Source organism: Bombina bombina, chromosome 3, assembly GCF_027579735.1.
Source record: "Bombina bombina isolate aBomBom1 chromosome 3, aBomBom1.pri, whole genome shotgun sequence".
In the NCBI taxonomy this organism is placed as follows: Eukaryota; Metazoa; Chordata; class Amphibia; order Anura; family Bombinatoridae; genus Bombina; species Bombina bombina.
In genome coordinates, this window is record NC_069501.1 from 784148996 (window position 1) to 784175485 (window position 26490).

At 42.2% G+C, this 26490-nt stretch overlaps 1 protein-coding gene across 1 annotated transcript in view; it reads right to left on the reverse strand.

The window, feature by feature from the left end:
• The window catches only part of UPF3A (UPF3A regulator of nonsense mediated mRNA decay), a 326304-nt gene that overhangs the window by 95257 nt on the left and 204557 nt on the right, over positions 1–26490 (reverse strand). Inside the window, exons 6-7 of the mRNA XM_053707673.1 lie at positions 20649–20807; positions 19237–19394 (exon numbers count right to left, since the gene is read on the reverse strand). Coding sequence (XP_053563648.1) covers positions 19237–19394; positions 20649–20807 — 317 coding nt within the window. The remainder of the gene's footprint in view (positions 1–19236; positions 19395–20648; positions 20808–26490) is intronic.

Below are 26490 nucleotides of genomic sequence, written 5' to 3' on the forward strand. Positions count from 1 at the left end.
TTGCATTGGACTGTACCGAAAGTTACATTTAAGAGTCGTCACATAGACTGTGATCAATATAAACGAACTGTGCTCTGGTAACGTATAACGCTCTCTATATCTACTTGTGTACTACTATGTCAATATTATTTGTATTACGCTACCATCATACAGTTATTAGTTTGAGTGAATGTTATCATCGGCACCCCTTATGACCAGAGTCCTTTCCATAACAGCCCCAGGCAGCGTAGTAATAAATAAAAAGTGCTGCATCTATCCCCGTAGTAACTCTCTGTTAAAAATTTAGTTCAAAGGGTTTGTTTATTTCAGACAAGTGTTAGATTTGAAATTAAGCATTTTACAAAGGGAGCTGGTCTACAACCCCCCTCGTTTTAGCAAAGTCATATGACGTTATGTATTTTAAGATGTTTTTCATTAAGAAATAATGTATGCTACCTGTTTTTTCTTTGTTATGTTTTTTTTCCTTTTTATGTTTCTGGTTTTAATGTTATTGCTACGTATCAGAGGCTTGGATGCAGTGTGACACTCAAAATACTATGTACAAACAGTGATTTTCATAAGAGAAATTATTTACACTCTCACATGGCACTTAACAGGCACACTTATACGGATACACAATGGCCACCAAAAATAGAATAATTACATTAGTTAGTCAGAACACCAAGGGACTGAACTCAGCGCAAAAACGCTCCCTGGCCATGAAGGACCTCCGTAGGAAGGGAGGTAACATCCTTTTTCTACAGGAGACGCATTTTCTAAAGTCAAAAGAGCCTAAGTATTATGGAGGCTATTATACACAACACTTCCACAGCTCATATGACCGTAAGCGCAACGGAGTAAGCATTCTAATAGGCAGAGATATCTCTTTCACTCCGATTCAAACGCACACAGACGTAGAGGGTAGGTTCCTTTGTGTAACCGGTTTGCTATTCGGCACCCCGGTGACGTTAGTCAACCTGTATGCACCCAACACCAAACAGCTCCCTTTTTTTAGAAGGACTTTCTCACGAATATTAGATCACACAATAGGAGCACTCTACTTGGGAGGAGATTTTAATATACCCATCCAACCGAATCTAGACACCACAAACCCTAAACCCACAATATCAAAATACGCAATTAAACAACTGTGGAGAATAATGTATGATCAGACTCTATTTGATATATGGAGATTTAAACACCCTGAGAAGAGGGATTACACCTTCTTCTCCTCCCCACATCGTACATACAGCAGAATTGACTATCAATTCACCAACCAAAAGGGACTTTCTAACGTCCTATCAGCGAGACTCTCACACACTGTCTGGTCAGACCACTCCGCAGTACTCACAAGACTCGATTGGCCCTCTGCACCTAAAAGCACATTTCAGTGGAAACTAGAGGAAAATTTATTAAATTGTACAGATCTTAATGGCAAAATTGAGAAATTACTCCCAGAATATTTTCAATTCAACTCCCTCCCTGAAACGGACCCTCTGATAGTGTGGGAGGCCCACAAGTGTTTTATGAGAGGGGAATTCATAAAGTATCAAGCATATGTTAAAAAGAAAACACGGTCATTATACCAAACATCCACGGAGCTCTTATCTAAACTAGAACTCGAGCATAAGCGAAACCCCACATCCTCACATGTCCTAGCAGAGCTAGTAAAAGCTAGAAAGGTCGTACACGACCAACTAATAACGGAAGCTAACACTCTAGCCCTCAAAACAAAGCAAAAATTTTATTTCGAGAGTAATAGAGCAGGAAAACTCCTCGCACGATCACTTAAACTCAAAAAGCTAAAAACTTTCATACATGAAGTAAAAACCCCAGCAAACAAGAAGGTACACACCACACCAGAAATTCTATCTCAGTTCCTATCATACTACTCCAAACTATACGGCCTCCCGAAAAATAATCATCCTGTAGACCTCTCACATTCTATGAATACATACCTAGCAGATTCCTCGCTACCCCAACTGACAAACACACAGGCAGCAGAGCTAGAAGTTCCCTTTTCAACATCAGAAATTCTCACAGCACTTAAACAATTGCCCACCGGCAAAAGCCCAGGACCAGATGGTTTCACCGTTTCGTATTACAAAAAATATGCACCCTTCTTATTACCACACTTAGGAACCATATTCAACGCTGTGGATCAGAAACACCCGTTTCTTTCTTCAATGTTGGAGGCCCATGTCACAGTTATACCCAAACCTGGAAAATCAACAGATACCCCTTCTAATTTTCGCCCCATTTCATTACTAAACGTAGACATCAAACTATATGCGAAACTTATAGCCACCAGACTTAATAGATTTCTACCCCAACTAATTCACTTGAACCAGGTAGGTTTTGTACCCTATAGGGAAGCGAGGGACAACACCATTAAGACGTTAAACTTACTCGAGTATACCAAGGCCCACAATATCCCTACAATTTTTCTGGCTGTCGACGCCGAAAAGGCGTTCGACAGACTGGAATGGACATTTTTGAAACTCACTTTAGCCCGGTTTGGGATAGGCAAAAAACTTATTGAAAAAATCTTTGCTCTATACCAATCACCAACAGCCCGTATTAAATTAAATGACTCCTTGTCAGACCCTTTCCCTATATTAAATGGCACAAGGCAGGGCTGCCCTCTCTCCCCCTTGTTGTTTGTTATGGCCATGGAAGTGTTAGCCTCTAAAGTCAGAGACAACACAGGCATACAAGGAATTCAAATAAATAGCACACAATACAAGTTAACACTATACGCAGATGATATCCTTTTTTCACTAACCTCCCCCCTCCAGTCCCTTTCGGCACTACTGCCAGAGATTGAGACATATAGTACATATTCCAACTTTAAAATAAATATGTCGAAATCAGAATTCCTGGGCATAAGGATCACAGACCAAGTAACCAATCAGATCACAGCAAGATACCAATTCGCGTCCAAAAGCACCTCCATAAAATATCTAGGGATACATATAACGAACACCAGGGAATCTCTGTATCAGTTAAACCATCATCACCTCTTAGAATCTGTTAGATCGGAATTTAAAACCTGGCAGGGAAAATGTCTTTCATGGCTGGGCAGGATACAAGCTTTCAAGATGAGTGTGTTGCCCAAATTTCTATACTTATTTCAGACTGTGCCCATCCAACCCCCACCGCAATATATCAGCACCGCACAAAAGGTTGTCAACACCTACATTTGGGCCCACAAACACCCCAGAATAGCAAAATCGATACTCTACAGAGATAGAGACAAAGGAGGTCTCGGAGTGCCCAACCTCCTATTCTACCAGCAAGCGGCTCAACTAACCAGAGTAACGGACTGGTGTAAAAATGCACATAATAAAGAGTGGGTGAAACTTGAACATGAATTAGCGGGCTCACAGAGCCTAGGAGCTATATGCTGGACACATAGGCAACACAGACAGAGTTTTTTATTCACCTCCCCGTTGGTGGCAGACACATTAATTACATGGAACAGTCAGGTCAGACCCCAGAGGAACATATCCACAATACCCTCCCCAATGACTCCCCTTTGCCACAATGGTGACTATCCACCACTCAGACATATATGGGCGGGAGGCTCCTATTCCATCGCTGCAGGCTTGCCCATATGCTCGGTGACAGACAAAGGGGTTATACTGGCTAAAACATCCCTAATGGATAAAAATATAACGTACTTTGATAGATGGTTCGAGTATCTTCAACTATCACACTTCCTCTCCCATCACAAAGATAAGCCCAATCTGACTAGGGATCTCACCCCCTTTGAGCAATTATGTTACTCACCACAAGTAATGAGAGGAACACTATCTAAGATATATAAGATCCTAATAGCAACACACTCAAAACACTTACCATCCTATACTAAGATATGGGAGGCGGAGATGGGCACTACAGTCCCCCCAGACACATGGAACACTATTTTTCAGCAAATGGGCAAAGCATCCTCATCAATGGGAATTACTGAGACGAACATGAAATTGTTAGGGAGATGGTACTTATATCCAAGCAGGATAGCTAAGATGTTTCAACACTCAGACCCCCTCTGTTGGAGAAATTGCAAACAGACAGGCACGCTATACCACATCTGGTGGGAATGCCCTATACTCCGGCCATATTGGCAGGACGTACACGAAGAAATACAGAAAGTCCTTTCGCAAAAGATCCCCTTTGACCCCCTAACGCTATTATTCAATAAACCTCCCAAGATCAGGTGTAAATATAAATCTACTTTATTATATGTCATGCTTAGCAGCGCAAAGCAATTAATCCCAAGACTCTGGAAACAGAGCAGGACTCCGTCCAAAAAGGACTGGTCCCAAAACGTTACGCTCCTCTTGTCCCTAGAAAGATACCACTATATTAATACTGATAGAATGGACTTTTACTGTGCAATGTCATTATACTGGGAAACATATATCCATACTGTCGCAGACACCACATCTAATTAAGCACCCCCAGTAGGGCATTGATACATAAACCCACTTCTCACAATATGGAAGATATACGAGCTATGACATAGACTTATACATTTGCCCTACTTTAATACATCTTGTTCCTCCGTATTTCACCTCACTTCTCACAAGTTGATATTTTATAATGTCTTGTTTCTCGGCGTGCAACAATACACTACACCTCGAACTGAGTTGCCCAGCTATAAAGAAAGAATAACCTGTATCTCTGGCATCAGATATAAAATAGAATTATACAATCTTAAGCTTCCTGGAAGTACATAGAGAGACAGCCAAGACTGATATAACATACCTCGTACACACAGAAAACCCTGTAAAGGAAGTGTCTACACACCCAGCCTTTTTGACAGATGTTATACATAGAGAACTTGTTTTCATAACAACCAATGTAATCTCAAATGATATGTAGCATAGTTTGTGTTTTTAAAGTTAACTGTGTTGTTCTCAAAAATAAAGAAGAAAACATCCACAAGCCTTAGCTATCCAGAGAGACTCATCGACTCCTGGAAGAATTGGACTTTGACATTTTAAAATTGAGACGGAAGAAAATATGTCTTTATTCTGAGATACATCCGGATTACATATGTAACATTTGAACCTTTTATACTATTTCTACAGATTGTGTTTCTCTCTGTACATTTATTCATTTATGTAAGGAACATTATATTTTTCAATAAAGCTTGTTTGAAAAAAAAAAAAAAAAAAAAAAAAAACATCCTGTCTAAAAATGTCAGGGCGGGCCGTGGACTCATCGTGTCTAAGAAGAAACAAATTTATTAGGTAAGCATAAATTTTCTTTTCTTCTTAAAGACATGAGGAGTCCACGGATCATCTTCATTACTTATGGGATCCAATACCCAAGCTAGAGTACATGGATGATATGGGAGGGACAAGACAGGATACCTAAACGGAAAATACCACTGCATGAAGAACTTTTCTCCCAAAAGCCAAATCAGCCTAGGCAAAAGTATCAAATTTGTAAAATTTTGTAAAAGTGTGAAGAGAAGACCAAGTTGCAGCCTTGCAAATCTGTTCCACAGAAGCTTCATTTTTGAATGCCCATGAGGACGCAACAGCCCTAGTGGAATGAGCCGTAATCCCCTCAGGAGGCTGCTGTCCAGCAGTTTCGTAAGCCAAACGTATAATATTCTTCAGCCAAAAAGAAAGAGAAACAGCCGTAGCTTTCTGTCCCCTACGTTTGCCTGAAAATACCACAAACAAAGAGGAAGACTGGCGGAAGTCTTTAGTCGCCTGTAAAAAAACTTTAAAGCACGAACTACATCCAAATTGTGTAAGAGCCTCTCCTTCTTAAAAGAAGGATTAGGACACAAGGAAGGTACAACAATTTCCTGATTAATGTTCCGATTAGAAACAACCTTGGGAAGAAATCTAAATTTTGTACGTAAGACAACCTTATCTGCATGAAAAATAAGGTAAGGGGACTCACATTGTAATGCTGAAAGCTCAGACACTCTACGAGCAGAAGAAATCGCTACCAAAAATAAAACCTTCCAAGATAACAAATTGATATCTAAGGAATGCATAGGTTCCAACGTTACCCCTTAAAGAACCTTGAGAACTAAATTAAGACTCTATGGAGGAGTAACTGGTCTAAACACAGGCCTAATTCTGGTTAAGACCTGACAAAAAGACTGAACATCAGCTAGACGCTTGTGTAACAGGATAGATAATGCTGAAATTTGACCCTTTAAAGAACTTGTAGATAATCCTTTCGCCAATCCTTCCTGAAGAAAAGATAAAATCCTAGGAATCCTAACTCTACTCCAGTAGTAGCCCTTGGATTCACACCAATAAAGGTATTTACGTCAAATCTTGTGATAAATCTTTCTAGTGACAGGCTTACGAGCCTGAATCAAAGTGTCTATGACTGATTTAGAAAATCATTGCTTGGCTAGAATCAACCGTTCAATCTCCAAGCAGTCAGCTTCAGAGAATCTAGATTTGGATGATGGAAGGGTTCCTGAATCAGAAGGTCCTTTCGAAGCGGAAACCTCCAAGGAGGTAGAGACGACATCTCCACCAGGTCTGCATACCAGATCCTGCGAGGTCAGGCCGGTGCTATGAGAATCACTGAAGCCCTTTACTGTTTGATCCGGGCAATCACTCGCGGAAGGAGAGCAAATGGAGGAAACAGATATGCTAGGTTGAAGGACCAAGGGGCCGCCAGAGCATCTATAAACTCCTGAGGATCTCGACCTGTACCTGGGAAGTTTGGCATTCTGCCTGGATGCCATGAGATCCAACTCCGGCTGACCCCATTTGAGGGTCAGACTGGAGAACACGTCCGGATGAAGTTCCCACTCCCACGGATGAAAGGTCTGTCTGCTCAGAAAATCCGCCTCCCAGTTGTCCCCCCCTGGGATGTGGATTGCTGACAGACAACAAGAATGGACCTCCACCCACTGAATTATTTTGGAAACCTCTGTCATCGCCAAGGAACTCCTTGTTCCTCCCTGATGATTGATGTAGGCCACTGACGTTATGTTGTCTGTCTGGAACCTGATAAACTGAACCGAAGCTAGTTAAGGCCAGGTCAGGAGAGCATTGTAGATCGCTCTCAGTTCCAGAATGTTTATGGGCAAAATATGAGACCATATCCCCTGAGCCCTTAGGGAGCCCCAAACTGCTCCCCACCCCTGAAGGCTGGCATCTGTTGTCACAATCTCCCAGGATGGTCTGCGAAAACATATTCCCTGGGAGAGATGATCTAGAGACAACCACCAAAGAAGAGACTCCCTTGTCTCCTGTGCCAATAGAAGTCGAGGGGACAAGTCCAAATAATCTCTGTTCCATTGTTTGAGCATGTCCAACTGCAGAGCTCTGAGATAAAAGCGAGCAAACAGGACGATGTCCATTGCCGCTACCATCAGACCTATTAACTCCATGCACTGGGCCACAGAAGGACGAGGAGAAGATTGCAGAGAGTATCGATGATCTTTAATTTCCTGACTTCTGTCAGATAAATCTTAATAGACAGAGAGTCTATGATGGTCCCTAGAAAGGTCACTCTTGTATGAGGAACTAAAGAGCTCTTTTCTAGATTCACCTTCCACCCATGTGACCTTAGGAAAGCCACTACCAGGTCCATGGGAGATTTTGCTAGGTGAAAGGACAGATATGAACTAGGATATCGTCCAGATACGGCACCACCGCAATGCCTCTTGAATGAAGCACTGCAAGAAGAGACCCCAGAACCTTTGTGAAGATTCTGGGAGCCGTGGCAAGACCAAAAGGAAGAGCCACAAACTGGAAATGATTGTCTAGAAAGGCAAACCTTAAGAACCTGTGATGATCCCTGTGAATGGGAATATGCAGGTACACATCCTTTAAATCTACTGTTGTCATAAACTGACCCTCCTGGATCAAGGGAAAGATGGAACGAATAGTTTCCATCTCGAAGGACAGTACTCTGAGAAACTTGTTTAGACTCTTGAGGTCTAGAATTGGTCTGAAGGTTCCTTCTTTCTTGGAAACCACAAACAGATTGGAATAGAATTCCATACCTTGATCTTAAGGTGGAACGGGAACAATCACTCCCAGAGCTAAGAGGTCTTCTACACAATGAAAGAACGCCTCTCTTTTTGTCTGGTCTGCAAATAACCTTGAAATTAGAAACCTGCCCCTAGGAGGACAAATTTTGAACTCCAGCTTGTATCCCTGAGACACTATTTCTATAGCCCAGGGATTTTGAACGTCCCAAACCCAGGTTTGAGCACAAAAACAAAGTCTGCCCCCTACCAGACCCATTTAACCCGGATCGGGGGCAAAACCTTCATGCTGTCTTGGAGTCAATGGCCACCTTCTTGGATTGCTTACCCTTATTCCAAGATTGGGCGGATCTCCAATTAGATTTAGCTTATTCCTGCTTAGTTGAGGGAGAAGAGGAAGAGAATCACTTGAAGTTGCAAAAGGAACGAAAATTACTTTGTCTTCCTTTTTGCCTAATCTTTTTGTCTTGAGGGAGAAGGTGACCCTTACCTCGCGTAATGTCAGAAATATTCTCTTTCAGCTCAGGACCAAACAGGGTCTTATCCTTGTAAGGGACAGCTAGAAGCAGACTTAGATGAAACGTCCGCAGACCAAGGTTTCAGCCATAAGGCCCTGCGAGCCAAGATAGAGAAGCTTGAAATTTTGGCCCCCAACTTAATAACTTGAAGGGTGGCATCCGAGATAAAGGCATTAGCTAGCTTAAGAGCCTTTATCCTGTCCTGGATCTCGTCCAAGGGAGTTTCTCGCCTGAGGGCATCAGCCAGAGCATCAAACTAGTAGGCTGCCGCACTCGTGACGGTAGTTATACAGACCGCCAGTTGCCACTGCATACCATGGTGAACATAAATTTTCTTGAGTAGACCCTCTAATTTTCTGTTCGTCGGATCTTTAAAAGCACAGCTATCCTCTATAGGGATAGTAGTTCTCTTAGCCAAGGTTGAAACAGCTCCTTCTACCTTAGGAACAGTTTGCCAAACCTCTTTAACTGAGTCAGCTATAGGAAACATCTTCTTGAAAATAGGAGAAGGAGAGAAAGGAATACCAGGTCTCTCCCATTCTCTATTAATAATTTCAGAGGCCTTCTTAGGAACTGGAAAAACATCTGTAAAGGAAGGTAACTCATAATATCTGTCTAATTTGCTAGACTTTGGGGGGACAACCATCACTGTGGAGTCACTATTATCTAGGGTAATTAAAACCTCTCTAAGTAAGAGACGAAGATGTTCCTGTTTAAACCTGAAAGATATCACTTCTGAGTCGGTCAAAGGTAACACCTCCTCCGAATCTGAGATTTCTCCTTCAGATGCCAGAGCAGGAACCTCTTCCTCAGATCTGTGAGAAGAGACTTCTGAGATAGCTACCACAGCATCAGAAACCTCTCTAACTGCAGAAATGAACTTTCTTTTGCGATGGCCCTGCAACATTGGAAAGGCAGACAGAGCATCAAAGATAGTAGTAGACATAAGAGAAGCTATGTCCTGTAGTGAAATTCCAGAAGGAACTACAGTAGACGTGCAGGGCACTGCTGGTGAGGGCGATCATTTTTGGGACACTTGGGGAGAAAGTTGCTGCAGAAATTGACCCTCATCAGAGGACTCTTGGACAACATCTGTCTGAGAGGAGATTGGCTCAGCAAAAATGTTATCCCTAATATTCACAGTCCTTTCAATACATGTAGGACAGAAAGGGATTGGTGGTTCCACATTTGCATCAAGACATAAAGCACATGTAACAGCTTGCACCTCATCTTGGTCCATTTTTTCACATAAAATATTGGTATTGAGCAGAAAAAATACTGGGAATAACAATACAATAAAATTATCAAAAACCGTTACTGTCTCTTTAAATTTAAACGGTTTTTCTTTTTCTTGACAAACTGCTAATTTTTCTGTAGTTACAAAACGGTTAGAAAAAAATAAGTAATAATTAAACCTCTTGTAGAAACGATCCGTTACTGCAACCTGCCAGAAAAACCGAACTAAGACCGCATCTGTGCTAAAAGCGCATGAAAAGTGTTCTACATGCTGCTCTAGCCCAGATAAACCCCAGTACAGCACATTTGAAGACCTGCAACTGCTTGGAAATAGTGCTACAAGCAGAGGATCCAAAAAACAGGAAGTCCCGCCCCTCGTGGGCGTGCTGCAAGTCTCTGCTTCCCTCTCAGGGAAAAAACAAGTGAAGCCACCGGAGCCCTCCATTTTAGTGAAAATAAACTTAGCAACATAACTCCAGCCCCAGTGCCTGCACCAAATCACTACCCAAGTAAGACTTCCCTTCTGAAAGTCTGAAACTGTCCCCACATAAGTAAGGTTTACCATTAACCCCTTATGTACTGTAGTGCTAATGAAACAAACACTGATACTCCTTAGATCCCAGAAAAAGGCAGCACTAACCTCAAACACTGCCTTGCAGTATGGCAGTTCCCAAGCTTGAGAGGTCCTCTCCCTCACATTGGCCTGAGAGATAAGCAGTGCTGAGTTAGTATGGATCTCAGGCTGGAGGATATGGGGCAGCTGAAAATGGGAGGCGCAGTGAGAATTATGTCCCACCAGTTCCCATAGCTCTAAAGCCACCAGAGCTCTACTGTAGAGACTGATATGGACTAGGCTACACCCCAGAACAAAGTAGCACTCTCTGACACTACTCATAAAATAAAAAAAACTCTTTATTGAAGAATCTAAACTAACACCTCACTTTACCTGCTCCTATCACTAACGTAGGCAAAGAGAATGACTGAAGTGGGAGGAAAGGGAGGAGCTATTTAACAGCTCTGCTGTGGTGCTCTTTGCCTCTCCTGCTGACCAGGAAGTGAATATCCCATAAGTAATGTAGATGATCCGTGGACTCATCGTGTCTTTAAGAAGAAAGACTTCTCCAAGTGGCACAAGGATATATCTCTGCCAATAAAAATCAGATATTATCAGGAGGGTAAGACAATAATAATCTTCTCTCCCTTTACAGTTCTGCTGTAATTGTATTGTGAACTTTGAGCAAACTTCAGCTGCATACAATAAGTGAGATAAATTAGTGAGACCAGCTTGTTTAAAATGCTTAGAAAAATTTCACAAGACTGATGAGAAAGGTTCAGACATACCCTGGTAACTCTCCTGTTCAGCCCAGGGAAAGTTTACAATGCAACAAATTCAAGTTGCAATGTAATTTGTATATATAAACAGAAATATACAAAATATGATCCTATTTTGTTAAAGTAACGAAGAAGTGTAACAAAACTCTCATATCACGCAATGGGCTTGTCTCGCCTCCATATATAGAAATGAGAGAGATCTTGCAGAGCTGGAGAGTTCCGCCCTTTTTCTTTTGAATATTCAGTGAGTTCAGCCCTTGTGAAGTCTGAACTGCAATTTCTCTCCAAGCTGGAGAACCTTTGAGACAGGCAACTAACCTGGAGGAAATCTGGTAGACCCCCCCTGATAAATGTATAAAAGGGAAAAAACATAATTTATGCTTACCTAATAAATTTATTTCTCTTGTAGTGTGTTCAGTCCACGGGTCATCCATTACTTATGGGATATATTCTCCTTCCCAACAGGAAGTTGCAAGAGAATCACCCAAGCAGAGCTGCTATATAGCTCCTCCCCTCACATGTCATATCCAGTCATTCGACCGAAACAAGACGAGAAAGGAGAAACTATAGGGTGCAGTGGTGACTGGAGTTATAATTTTAAAATTTAGAACCTGCCTTAAAAAGACAGGGCGGGCCGTGGACTGAACACACTACAAGAGAAATAAATTTATCAGGTAAGCATAAATTATGTTTTCTCTTGTTAAGTGTGTTCAGTCCACGGGTCATCCATTACTTATGGGATACCCATACCAAAGCTAAGTACACGGATGATGGGAGGGACAAGGCAGGAACATTAAACAGAAGGAACCACTGCCTGTAGAACCTTTCTCCCAAAACCAGCCTCCGAAGAAGCGAAAGTGTCAAATTTGTAAAATTTGGAAAAAGTATGAAGTGAAGACCAAGTTGCAGCCTTGCAAATCTGTTCAACAGAGGCCTCATTCTTAAAGGCCCAGGTGGAAGCCACAGCTCTAGTGGAATGAGTTGTAATTCTTTCAGGAGGCTGCTGTCCAGCAGTCTCATAGGCTAAACGTATTATGCTACGAAGCCAAAAAGAGAGAGAGGTAGTCGAAGCCTTTTGACCTCTCCTCTGTCCAGAGTAAACGACAAACAGAGAAGAAGTTTGTCTAAAATCTTAAGTTGCCTGTAAGTAGAACTTCAGAGCACGGACCACGTCTAGATTATGCAAAAGACGTTCCTTCTTTGAAGAAGGATTAGGACATAATGATGGAACAACAATCTCTTGATTGATATTCCTGTTAGAAATAACCTTAGGCAAAAACCCAGGTTTAGTACGCAGTACTACCTTGTCTGAATGAAAAATCAGATAAGGAGAATCACAATGTAAGGCAGATAACTCAGAGACTCTTCGAGCCGAGGAAATAGCCATCAAAAACAAAACCTTCCAAGATAAAAGCTTAATATCAATGGAATGAAGGGGTTCAAACGGAACACCCTGAAAAACTTTAAGAACCAAGTTTAAGCTCCACGGAGGAGCAACAGCTTTAAACACAGGCTTAATTCTAGCCAAAGCCTGACAAAAGGCCTGGACGTCTGGATTCTCTGCCAGACGTTTGTGTAAAAGAATAGACAGAGCTGAAATCTGTCCCTTTAGCGAACTAGCGGATAAACCCTTTTCTAAACCCTCTTGTAGAAAAGCCAATATCCTAGGAATCCTAACCTTACTCCATGAGTAACTCTTGGATTCGCACCAATATAAATATTTACGCCATATCTTATGGTAAATTTTTCTGGTCACAGGTTTCCGAGCCTGTATTAATGTATCAATAACCGAATCCGAAAACCCACGCTTTGATAGAATCAAGCGTTCAATTTCCAGGCAGTCAGCCTCAGAGAAATTAGGTTTGGATGGTTGAAAGGACCCTGAAGTAGAAGGTCCTGCCTCAGAGGAAGAGACCATGGTGGACAGGACGACATGTTCACCAGGTCTGCATACCAGGTCCTGCGTGGCCACGCAGGCGCTATCAGAATTACCGATGCCCTCTCCTGTTTGATCCTGGCAATCAGTCGAGGTAGCAACGGAAATGGTGGAAACACATAAGCTATGTTGAAAACCCAAGGGGCTGCTAATGCATCTACCAGCACCGCTCCCGGGTCCCTGGACCTGGATCTGTAACAAGGAAGCTTCGCGTTCTGGCGAGATGCCATGAGATCCAGATCCGGTTCGCCCCAACGACAAATCAGTTGAGCAAATACCTCCGGGTGAAGTTCCCACTCTCCCGGATGAAAATTCTGGTGACTTAGGAAATCCGCCTCCCAGTTCTCTACGCCTGGGATGTAAATCGCTGACAGGTGGCAAGAGTGAGACTCTGCCCAGCGAATTATCTTCGAGACTTCCAACATCGCTAGGGAACTCCTGGTTCCCCCTTGATGATTGATGTAAGCCACAGTCGTGATATTGTCCGACTGAAATCTGATGAACCTCAGTCTTGCTAACTGAGGCCAAGCTAGAAGAGCACTGAATATTGCTCTTAATTCTAGAATGTTTATTGGAAGGAGTTTCTCCTCCTGAGTCCACGAACCCTGAGCTTTCAGGGAATTCCAGACTGGTCCCCAGCCTAGAAGGCTGGCATCCGTTGTTACAATCGTCCAATCTGGTCTGCGAAAGGACATTCCTTTGGACAGATGAACCGGTGACAACCACCAGAGAAGAGAATCTCTGGTCTCCTGGTCCAGATTTAGCAAAGGGGACAGATCCGAGTAATCCCCGTTCCATTGACTGAGCATGCATAGTTGCAGCGGTCTGAGATGCAGGCGCGCAAATGGCACTATGTCCATTGCCGCGACCATTAAGCCGATTACCTCCATGCACTGAGCTACTGATGGGCTTGGAATGGAATGAAGGACACGGCAAGCATTGAGAATCTTTGATAACCTGGACTCCGTCAGGTAAATCTTCATCTCTACAGAATCTATAAGAGTCCCTAGAAAAGGGACCCTTGTGAGTGGTAACAGAGAATTCTTTTCCACGTTCACTTTCCACCCATGCGACCTCAGAAATGCAAGAACTATCTCTGTATGAGACTTTGCATTCTGAAAACTTGACGCTTGTATCAGAATGTCGTCTAGGTACGGAGCCACCGCTATGCCTCGTGGTCTTAGTACCGCCAGAAGTGAGCCCAGAACCTTCGTAAAAATTCTCGGGGCCGTGGCTAACCCAAAGGGAAGAGCCACAAACTGGTAATGCCTGTCTAGAAAGGCAAACCTTAGGTACCGATAATGATCTTTGTGAATCAGTATGTGAAGGTAAGCATCCTTTAAGTCCACTGTGGTCATGTATTGACCCTCTTGGATCATGGGTAGGATGGTTCGAATGGTTTCCATCTTGAACGATGGTACCCTTAGGAATTTGTTTAAGATCTTTAAGTCCAAGATTGGTCTGAAGGTTCCCTCTTTTTTGGGAACCACAAATAGATTTGAGTAAAATCCTTGTCCCTGTTCCGATCGCGGAACTGAGTGGATCACTCCCATGATTAAGAGGTCTTGTACACATTGTAGAAATGCCTCTCTCTTTACTAGGTTTGTTGATAACCTCGAAAGATGGAACCTCCCTTGTGGAGGAGAGGTTTTGAAATCCAGAAGGTATCCCTGAGATATAATCTTCAACGTCCAGGGATCCTGCACATCTCTTGCCCAAGCCTGGGCGAAGAGAGAAAGTCTGCCTCCCACTAAATCCGTCTCCGGATAGGGGGCCCTGTCTTCATGCTGTCTTAGGGGCGGAAGTGGGCTTTCTGGCCTGCATGCCCTTGTTCCATGACTGGTTGCCTTTCCAACCCTGTCTGTAACGAGCAGCAGTTCCTTCCTGTTTTGGAGCGGAGGAAGTTGATGCTGCTCCTGCCTTGAAGTTACGAAAGGCACGAAAATTAGACTGTTTGGCCTTTGGCTTGGCCCTGTCCTGAGGAAGGGCGTGGCCCTTACCTCCCGTAATGTCAGCAATAATTTCCTTCAAGCCGGGCCCGAATAAGGTCTGCCCTTTGAAAGGAATGTTAAGTAGCTTAGACTTGGAAGTTACATCCGCTGACCAGGATTTAAGCCAGAGCGCCCTGCGCGCCTGTATGGCGAATCCGGAATTTTTAGCCGTAAGTTTGGTTAGATGTACTACGGCATCTGAAACAAACGCATTAGCTTGCTTAAGGGTTCTAACTCTGCGCAAAGCCTCATCCAATGGCTCTGTGCGAATCGCCTCTTCCAGAGACTCAAACCAGAATGCCGCTGCAGCCGTGACAGGCGCAATGCATGCAAGAGGCTGCAAAATAAAACCCTGTTGAACAAACATTTTCTTAAGATAACCCTCTAATTTTTTATCCATTGGATCTGAGAAAGCACAGCTATCCTCCACCGGGATAGTGGTACGCTTGGCTAAAGTAGAAACTGCTCCCTCCACCTTAGGGACCGTCTGCCATAAGTCTCGTGTGGTGGCGTCTATAGGAAACATTTTTCTGAATATCGGGGGAGGGGAAAAAAGCACACCGGGTCTATCCCACTCCTTACTAATAATTTCTGTAAGTCTTTTTGGTATAGGAAAGACGTCAGTACACACCGGTACTGCATAGTATCTATCCAACCTACATAATTTCTCTGGGATTGCCACCGTGTCGCAATCGTTCAGAGCCGCTAATACCTCCCCTAGTAACACACGGAGGTTCTCAAGCTTAAATTTAAAATTTGAAATTTCTGAATCCGGTCTCCCCGGATCAGAACCGTCACCGACAGAATGAAGCTCACCGTCCTCATGTTCTGCAAATTGTGACGCAGTATCAGACATGGCTCTCGTGTCATCAGCGCGCTCTGTCCTTAACCCAGAGCTATCGCGCTTCCCCCTCAATTCGGGCATATTATATAATACTTCTTTCATAACATTAGCCATATCATGTAAAGTGATTTGTAAGGGCCTAAATGTACTAGGCGTCTCAATTCTACGCATCTCCCGAGCGGGAGACGTAGGTACTGACACGTGAGGAGAGTTAGGCGGCATAACTTCCCCCTCGTTGTCTGGTGAAAGTTTCTCTATCGGTACAGATTGACTTTTATTCAAAGCAATATCAATACAATTGGTACACATCGTTCTATTGGGCTCCACATTGGCTTTTGAACATGATGAACAAACAGTTTCCTCTGAATCAGACATGTTTAAACAGATTTAGCAATGAAAACTAGCAAGCTTGGAAATCACTTTCAATAAATTTACAATCAATATAAAAAACGCTGCAGCGCTTTAAAAATACAGATAGAATTAAAACAATTCTTAACAAGAAGTGTAAAATCAGCAGAGGATTGCACCCATTAGCAATAGGATGATTAACCCCTCAATACCCAAAACGGATATCAATTAAGATTTAACGCTTTTAATCACAGTCAAGCACACTGTCACAGATCTGCTGTGACTGATTACCTCCCTCAAAAAGACTTTTGCAGACCCCTGTACTCTCTTAAGACGTCCTGGATCAAAGAGGAAGAAGCAGGAAGACTGTGCTAGAATTTTAACTGCGCAACAAGGCGCTAAAACAAGGTCCCTCCCACTCCTATCACAACAGTGGGAGCCCTGATATAACGGTTTCCATGCAGAAAATATATGTCAGCCATGTGGAAAAAAATCATGCCCAAAGCGATTTATCACCAAAGTACCTCACAAAAACGAATAACATGCCAGTAAACATTTTATTAAAAAATAACATTTTCCAATGTCATGCAAAGTTATCACTAAGCCTGCTACCAGTCGCTACCACTGCAGATAAGGCTTAAGTATTATTTCAGTTTTAACAGTATTATCTCAGTCAAATTCTAGTCCCTAGAAAATAACTTGACTGCGCATACATTTATCAGCCTGATACCAGTTGCCACTACTGCATTTAAGGCTGTACTTACATCATACGGTAACAGCAGTATTTTCTTAGTCAATTCCATTTCCAGAAAATAAAGTACTGCACATACCTCATTTGCGGAGGACCCCGCATGCTATTCCCCGTTTCTGAAGTTACCCCACTCCTCAGAATGTCGAGAACAGCCAGTGGATCTTAGTTATGCCTGCTAAGATCATAGAAAAAAAACGCAGGCAGTTTCTTCTTCCAAATACTGCCTGAGATAGAAAAACAGCACACTCCGGTGCCATTTAAAATAACAAACTTTTGATTGAAAAATAGTTAAGTAAAAACTCCAGCTCCTCTCGCGTCCTCCTTCTTTGTTGAGGGTTGCAAGAGAATGACTGGATATGACATGTGAGGGGAGGAGCTATATAGCAGCTCTGCTTGGGTGATCCTCTTGCAACTTCCTGTTGGGAAGGAGAATATATCCCATAAGTAATGGATGACCCGTGGACTGAACACACTTAACAAGAGAAACAAGCATCTCTAGAAGGGAATATAGTAATGAACTGACTAAGCATAAAGTGATCCAAAAAACTTGAAAAATTGATCTAAAGAATATTCAGAAACAAATTTGCAAAGCACACAATTTATTAAAGCAAATAAAATATTTCTGGATCTCCCTTCTAAAGAATATAACTGTAAAATAGAGGGGACAGTTCCAGACTGCTATACTAATACATAGAAATAGTTACACAGACAGTAATTAACTACCTAAAATATTCTATCATAATATATTTAGTGTAAAGAGCTTACAGAAAAAAGCTGTAAAGTGTGCTAGAATAAGACTGGGACTTAACATTTTTCCATTGCCTAAACGGGGATTTGAAGCTGAGTCTCTTATCCCACTACGCCATGACAGCTTCTAATTAATATGGTGTGGAAAGTACAGATGTATGCAGTCAATACTGCTACTGAGGTCCTTTCTGTGAATAACATAAAAAGGAGAGTTTATAAGCCATATATGAATACGGCCATAGACAAAATGCCCTTCTGGATAAATAATAAACATAACAATATTGCTGCTTAAGTAAATCTAGTAGGAGACCGTGGGAATAGCACGACAGGAAGGAATGAACTGTAGCGCTGCCAACCTGTTGCAGAGTTCTCATATCTTTAAATGAAGTTAAGAAGCATGCATAAAACAAATAGTGAGCCTGGTACTGTAGTACGCCCTGTAATTAAGCTGTCTCACACACACCACAGAGACACATACTGCACAGTTGAAACTTTGATAAAAAGTAAACCATAAAAACACCCTGTCCCCAATAGATATTAGGCAAAAAGATGTGATAGTACCACACACGTCAGGCATAAATCTGTAATAACACAATGTCAAATATTTAAAGGTGGTGTAGTCTGCAAGAAACTTAAGTGTCCACTGGCTATGGTATACATATTTGTATGTACCTGCTAATAGCCTGTTGTGAGTGCTCAAGGTACTTAACTGATTCACACCAATTCTACTGTGCTTACCCGCCTGCAGAAAAGACTATGTTCAGTAGAGAGCAAGGGACAGGTGGCAGGCTTGTGACTAACTCCCAAAGGGAGAAATTCTGTCCCTACCCAAATACTCCCTAATACCCAAATACTCCATACTCCCTATACTGTCCTATTCCCAGCTCTGTGAGGGGGAAAAATGGGTCTTCAGTCTGGGAACCCCTGTCAATGAAGACTCTGGTGCACCTCTATTCTTCACATTCTCCTGTAGAGGCAAAGATAAGACTGAGATATCAGAGAGGTGGGAGGGATTAAAAGCTTTTGGTGTGTTGGTTATCTTTGCCTCTACCTATTGGCAAGGAGTTAAATCCCATACTCTCACCACCTTATCAAAGAAAAATGATTAACTATTTAGGCATGATGGAGACAGGGCTGGAATTTCCATTGTTAGTTGTGTCTGTGCTTTTATTTTTATTATTATGCTTACCAACACCAAAGCCACTTCCTACTAACAACCATATGTTAAGAAACAAATGTAGAACAGCACCAAAGGAATGGAGTGCCCGTGAAGACAGGTGAACTGCCCCTTCACCAAGTAGTAGTCCAAAACAAGGAAGGTGTCCACAGCTCTCCAATAGTAGAAATAATCTTTATTAGGACATATAAGTTAGCAACGTTTCGAGGTTAACACCTCTTAATCATGCATGTGGACACCTTCCTTGTTTTGAACCATATGTTAAGGCTACATTTTATATAAAATACATGTCCATGGTATGCACTTTCTACTAGCTCAGACCCTGACCCCCCCCCCCCCAAAACAAAAAGACAGTTATGCATACTCCTTTAAACATATAAAACAACTTACTTTTCTTTGAGTTCCTTGACAAAGCTTTCAAATGGTCGTACTTTTATATTTGCAGATACAGGTGACTTTTCCCATTTTGCTTCTTCAGCTTCAGTCTCTTCTATTTTCTCACACTTTTCACTGACAGCCTCATCCCCTTTTTCAGGTTTCTTGAGAAGCTAAGGAAAATGATATTACGTTAACGCTTTATTAAAGCAAACTACAGAAATGCCGAGTGTTATTCTTGAGTTAAATAATTCATACACAATGCAGCATGTATTATACATATTTGTACAGTATGAGCCTATCAATAAACTTCAGCCACTAGGAAAAATATGCTGACTTTTTGTTCTCAGTTTTAGCAATCAGCATCTTACTCAATACCTTCACCCTTGTTTTCAGATGTTCTGTAAATATTCCTTTTTTGTCTTCCATAACCAATAATTTGTTTGTGTTGCACGTACTCTATGCAGGGAAGCTGAGCTTCTTCTCATCAACACATTCTATGTAACTATACTCACCAGTTTCCTTCTGGATAGGTCTTCTCACTGTCAACCCAACTATGATTTACCGTCCAAGGTTACCCCCATACATACTGTTTCTTTCAATTGACACCTCTTGTTTGTAAGGTCCTTAGAATAGGAATCAAATCCTTCTCTATCTATTTATCTATCTATCTATCTATCGCGCTCTCTCATTAAATCTCTGTTAATATTGTATTGTTGTGGATGAGTATTACATATTTTGTAATTTGTTGAAAAAGAGAAGGGTGGTGCTTTACAAATAAACGCTAATAATAATAACATAATTTATGCTTACCTGATAAATTTATTTCTCTTGTAGTGTATCCAGTCCACGGATCATCCATTACTTATGGGATACAGCACATTCTACTAGAGCTGTGGCTTCCACTTGGGCCTTTAAGAATGAGGCTTCTGTTGAACAGATTTGCAAGGCTGCAACTTGGTCTTCTCTTCATACTTTTTCCAAATTTTACAAATTTGACACTTTTGCTTCTTCGGAGGCTCTTTATACGGAAGGAACCACTGCCTGAAGAACCTTTCTCCCAAAAACAGCCTCCGAAGAAGCAAAAGTGTCAAATTTGTAAAATTTGGAAAAAGTATGAAGAGAAGACCAAGTTGCAGCCTTGCAAATCTGTTCAACAGAAGCCTCATTCTTAAAGGCCCAAGTGGAAGCCACAGCTCTAGTAGAATGTGCTGTATCCCATAAGTAATGGATGATCCGTGGACTGGATACACTTAACAAGAGAAAACAACTATAGTTTGTGAATATTTGGCGACTCTACGCTTTATAAAACTGGTTAAGTAAAGAAAATGGTACTCAAATTTCATAGCATTTGATAAACATGTAGATTATGATATTGCAGATCCTTCAGTCAAAATTAATTAAAATATTTTTTTTTAAATTAATACCTTAATTCGTATTTCCTTTTCAATGATTTTCTTTTGCTTGTCTGCTTCTTTTCTCTTCCTCCTTTCTTCTTCCCTACGTTTTCTCTTCTCTTCCTCTCTTATGCGTTTTTTCTCCAATTCCCGACGCCTCCTCTCTTCTCTTTTTTCTTCCCGTATTCTCTTTGAGTGAAAGATAAAATTATTTTCTAGATTCCCATTATTTAATCACGTTTCTGCTGCTGTGCTGCAATAGTACAGAATAGAAAGCAGTAATAAATCACACAAAAGCCTATATACACATATAATTGTGTCGTACATGTGTATATATGTATGTATGTGTCTGCACACATACATACACATACACACATATAAATACACACATACATATACACACACACACTGTATACAACTTCTAGCTCTTCCAGTCCAACACATGTTATGTACCATGTCCCTTTAAATCACTGTTAAAACATTTAGAGCCAGATTACAAGTGGAGCGCAAAATATCGCTATCGCGATATTTGTGCTCCACTTTGTAATACCAGAGCATGCAAATGTGCGCTTGTATTACAAGTTAGGTGCATTGCACGGAAGCATTGCGCCCACGAGAGCGCGCTTCCATAGGCTCCAATGGGAGTCTCGTACTCATGCCGTGTCTAACCATGCCGTGAACCTAGCGCAACGAAGGGCAGCAATTTTAAATATCTATGTATATGAATAGACCGCAATGTAAAGGCACTTTTCAGTGCCTTTTTTTTTTTTTTCTAATACCCCACACCCACCAACTTTAATCGATAAGAACTTCTTTGTGCGTTTTTTTTTTTTTTTTTAATTAAAACAAAATGCTAATTTTATTTTTAATAAAAAAGCTAAAATATACTTTATTTTGGGGGTTATTGGTGCACTTTTGGAAAATTAACCAGAGCGCTAATTGCTACTGCAAGCTTGCAATAGCAATAAACAGCTACTTGTAATGGTTGGTTATTTATTGCGCGCCCTTAAACGGACGAATTTGACCGTTTACGGGTGCACAATAAATTAGAGTTCCTCTTGTAATCTAGCCTTGAGAGTGTAATTTCTTCTGCTGGCTGTGTTTACATTGCCTGTCAATAGCCTAGACTACAATATAGATCCTTTCAGTGTAGGTGGGGATTTCACAGGCTAAAACAGCAATTTAAAATGCATAAATAAGGGTAAACAAGCTACTTGTAAACAATTTAATACACTCCAGAAGGTAAAATGGATTATTGGAAACAATTTAAGGGGGAGAAAATGTTGTGTAAACTGTCCCTTTAATTGAAAAGTTGTTTAAAAACATAATTTATGCTTACCAGATAAATTCCTTTCCTTCCGGATCGGGAGAGTCCACGGCTTCATTACTAACTGTTAGGAAATACAACACCTGGCCACCAGGAGGAAGCAAAGACACCCCAGCCAAAGACTTAAATATCCCTCCCACTTCCTCTTTACCCCAGTCATTCTGCTGAGGGAACAAGGAAAAGTAGGAGAAACATTAGGGTATAAATGGTGCCAGAAAAATAAAATAAATAATAGGGGACCGCCCATAGACAAGAAAAAAGTGCGGAGGGCCGTGAACTGTCCCTATCTGGAAGGAAAGGAATTTATCTGGTAAGCATAAATTATATTTTCCTTCCTAAGATAGAAAGAGTCCACGGCTTCATTCCTTACTGTTGGTAAAACTATACCCAAGCTCCAGAGGACACTGAATGAATAACGGGAGGGAACAAAAAGGAAGAGGTGGACCCTATTCTGAGGGCACCACAGCCTACAAAACTTTTCTCCCGAAAGCTGCTTTAGCTGAAGCAAAAACATCAAACTTGTGAAAGTTTGAAAAAGTATGTAAGGAGGACCAGGTAGCCCTTACAAATCTGATCCATAGAGGCCTCGTTCTTAAAGGCCCAAGAGAAAGCCATTGCTCTAGTGGAATAAGCCGTTATCCTCTCAGGAGGATGATGTCCCGCTGTCTCGTAAGCTAAGCAGATGACACTCCTTAACCAAAAAGATAGGGAAATCAGTAGCCTTCTGCCCCTTACGCTTCCCCAAATAGACAACAAACAAAGAAGAAGATTTTTTAAACTCCTTAGTAGCCTGAAGATAGAACTTCAAGCCGCCAACCACATCCAAATTGTGAAGTAAGCGTTCCTTCGATGAAGAAGGATTAGGACACAAGGAACGAACCACAATCTCCTAAATGATGTTGCAATCTGACAAAACCTTAGGAAGAAAACCTAATTTAGTACGTAAAACTTCCGTATCTGCATGAAAAATCAGATAATGGGGCTCACATTGCAAAGTAGAGATCTCAGAAACTGCGCGTAGAGGCAATAGCCAATGAAAAGAGAACCTTCCAAGATAACAATTTAATATCAACGGAATGCAGAGACTCAAACGGATCTAAACACAGGTCTGATCCTAATCAAAGCCTTAACAAAGGACTGCAAGTCTGGAAGCTCAGCCAGTCTCTTGTGCAATAAAATCGACAGGGCCAAAATCTGTCTCCTCAGGGAACTAGCGGAAAGGCCCTTCTCCAGCCCATCCTGGAGAAAAGATAAGATCCTGGCAACCTTAACTCCACACCTTGTGGTATATACACTGAGAAACTGGTTTACGAGCTTGAATAAGAGTATCAATGACACTCTCAGAGAAACCTCTCTTGGCTAAGACTAAGCGTTCAATCTCCATGCAGTCAGACTCAGAGAATCTAGATTTTGATGAACAAATAGACCTTGTTTCAGCAGGTCTCTGCAACAAGGTAACTTCCACAGAGGAGATGAGCACATCCCCACTAGATCCGCGAGCCACATCCTTTGCGGCCACTATGGAGCAATCAGGATTACTGATACCCGCTCTTGCTTGATGCGGGCCACCACTCGAGGAAGAAGTGGTAATGGAGGAAAAAGAAATATGAGTTTAAACCTCCAGGGCACTAGTGCATCTATTAGATCCGCTTGAGGATCCCTTGACCTCAACCCGTACCTGGGTAGCTTGGTATTGAGACGGGACGCCATGAGATCTATCTCTGGCGTCCCTCGCTTGCTACATATCTCTGCGAACACCTGGGGATGGAGAGACCATTCCCCTGGATGGAAGGATTGCCTGCTGAGAAAATCTGCTTCCCAGTTGTCCACACCCGGAATGTGGATCGCTGACAGCTAACAGCTGTGGGCCTCCGCCCACTCCAGAATATGAGATTCCCCCCTGATGGTTGATTTAAGCCACCAAGGTTATATTGTCTGATTGGAATCTGATAAACTGGGACAAATCCAGAAGTGGCCAAGACCTCAAGGCCTTGAAGATTGCCCGTAGTTCCAAAAATATTGATCGGGAGGGAGGACTCCTCCTGAGTCCACAACCCCTGTGCCTTCCTGGCACCCCAAACAGCTCCCCATCAAGATAGGCTAGCGTCTGTAGTCACAATCTCCCAGGATGGTCTTAAGAAGCATGTCCCTCATGACAGATGATCTGGACAGAGCCACCAAGAGAGCGATTCTCTCAACCGGTTGTCTAATACAATCTGTTGAGACAGATCTGAATGATTCCACTGCCTCAGCATGCACAGTTGTAAAGGTCTGAGACGGCATCCCTCTTTTCTGGTCTGGTAGACAGATTCAAGAGAAGGAATCTGCCCCTTGGCGGATGAGATTTGAAGCCTATATTGTATCCCTGAGATACCACCTCCAGGACCCACGGATCCTGTACGTCCTTGAACCAGGCGTCTGAATCGGGGGCAGCCCCTTCATGCTGATTTGTTTTCGGCGGGCTTCTTATTCTGCTTGGATTTATTCCAGGACTGAGCCAGCTTCCAAGTACTCTTGGGTTGCTCAGGCTTGGAGGAGGATTGTTTCGTAAGGATTTGTCAGAACAAAAGTAACGAAAATTAGAAGATTGTCGTCCCTTAGACTTGTTCTTCTTATTTTGCAGCAGGAAGGTACACTTGCCTCCGGTAAGCGTAGAAATAATGGAGTCCAGGCTTAGACCAAATAAAATCTTTCCCTTGAAGGGAAGAGAAACGAGTCTGGACTTAGAACTCATATCCGCAGACCAAGACTTCTACCAGATCGCCAGAGGCCTTTGCATTTAGGCGAAAGTTTGCATGTTCGCATCACAGATAAAAGAATTAGCAATTCTTAGAGCTTTAATTCTGTCTTAAATATCCTTGAGGGGAGACTCCACCTCAATGATTTCCGACAAGGAGTCGCACTAGTAGGTAGCCACTCTGGCAACCGCGGCAACTGCAGCCGCCGGTTGAAACAAAAATCCTGTATGTTGAAACATCTTTCTCAGAAATGTTTAAATTTTCTTATCCATCGGCTCTCTGAATGAAGAACTATCTTCAAGAGGTATAGTAGTACGTTTAGCATGCGTAGAGATAGCACCATCCACCTTAGGAATGGAGCCCCACAAATCCAGTTGAGAGTCCGGGACCGGGAACAACTTTTTTAAAGTAGACGAGGGGGAAAAGGAAGAACCAATTCTTTCCTATTCGTTCTTAATAATGTTTGCCATCTTAACACGGCACAGGAAAAGTCAAAGGAACGTTCCTGTCTTCATAAACTCAGTCTAATTTAGGTATCATAGGTTCTTCAGGCAGCGCGGCCTCTAGAACCTCTAACGTAGACAGAACCTCCTTTAATAAAAAATGCAAGTGCTCAATTTTAAATCTAAAGGACGGTTCCTCCGCAGCAGGAGGCTTAGACGCTAAGGACTCTGACCCAGAAATTTCAACCTCTGCAGAGGTTAACTCATCATCGGATAACTGGGACATAATAGCTAAATCCGATAAATATTTAAATGACTCCGGGCAGGAGAGCTATGTTTAACCGTTCTCTTGCGTTTGTTAGAGCGAGGTAATACACTGAGGGCCGCAGACACCACCGTTTGTAGCTGCGCAGCAAAGTCCGCAGGAAGAAGGCCCCATCCGGATGGAGGATTAGATGTGCTACGGGGAACTGCATGTGGAGTGGATAATGTAGCAAGGGTAGTAATCTTACAGGACGAAGAGTCCTGAGAGGTAGATGGCTCAGAGGGACTAAGAGCCTTAGCAGGCTTGTCTCCCTTCATAGACGGTGTTAAGGCATGTGAAACATAATTGAGTGGGCGGGAAAACCACGGCCTCCTCACAATATAAACAGGTATGATTTAGTACAGGAGTATCTTCTAACATGTCGTCCTCCATAGCTCAGGTTATACCCACAGAAGGAAACAAATAAAAATGTTTTTTATTATAGAAACCTAGCACCTTTATACTCCGAAAGGCGGGGGCACTCACCACCTCCTAGACCCAGACAGTTAACAGAGTAAACGCTCTCCTCATGTTCAAGTCTCAGCCAGAATGGAGAAAATTAACATAGACAGTACTTCCCCTGTTATTACAAGTACAGCAAGTAATAGAAGCTGTGCAACACTTTCAAAATCGAAAGTGAAACTTAAAAGTGAAAACACACAGTCTATCACCCCAAGAAAAAATCACACAAAGCAGCATGTAAATAATTAACACACTGATTAATTAACCCCAACTGTTCAATAAAACCCCATTAGAGGATATTAACCCTGGATCCTATCAAGGTATAAAGGAGCCACAATGTGACCCTGTTATAGCGTTTTATGTGTAAAAATTGAAACGATCTTACCTCCAGGATCCATGCTGTGGAACAAAACACAGCCTCTCAAGTGTGATAGTCTTATAGCAGCGCTCCTGACATGGACTTGAGTGAAAGAAAGCAGGCAGTGAAACTCGTCAACACTGATTGCTTAGGAGCTGTTAGCAGTAGTCTGAATGGTTTCCATGCATCTCCAGACTCTAATTTTCATCAATACTCTCACTGAGAGGTTGACATGACTAC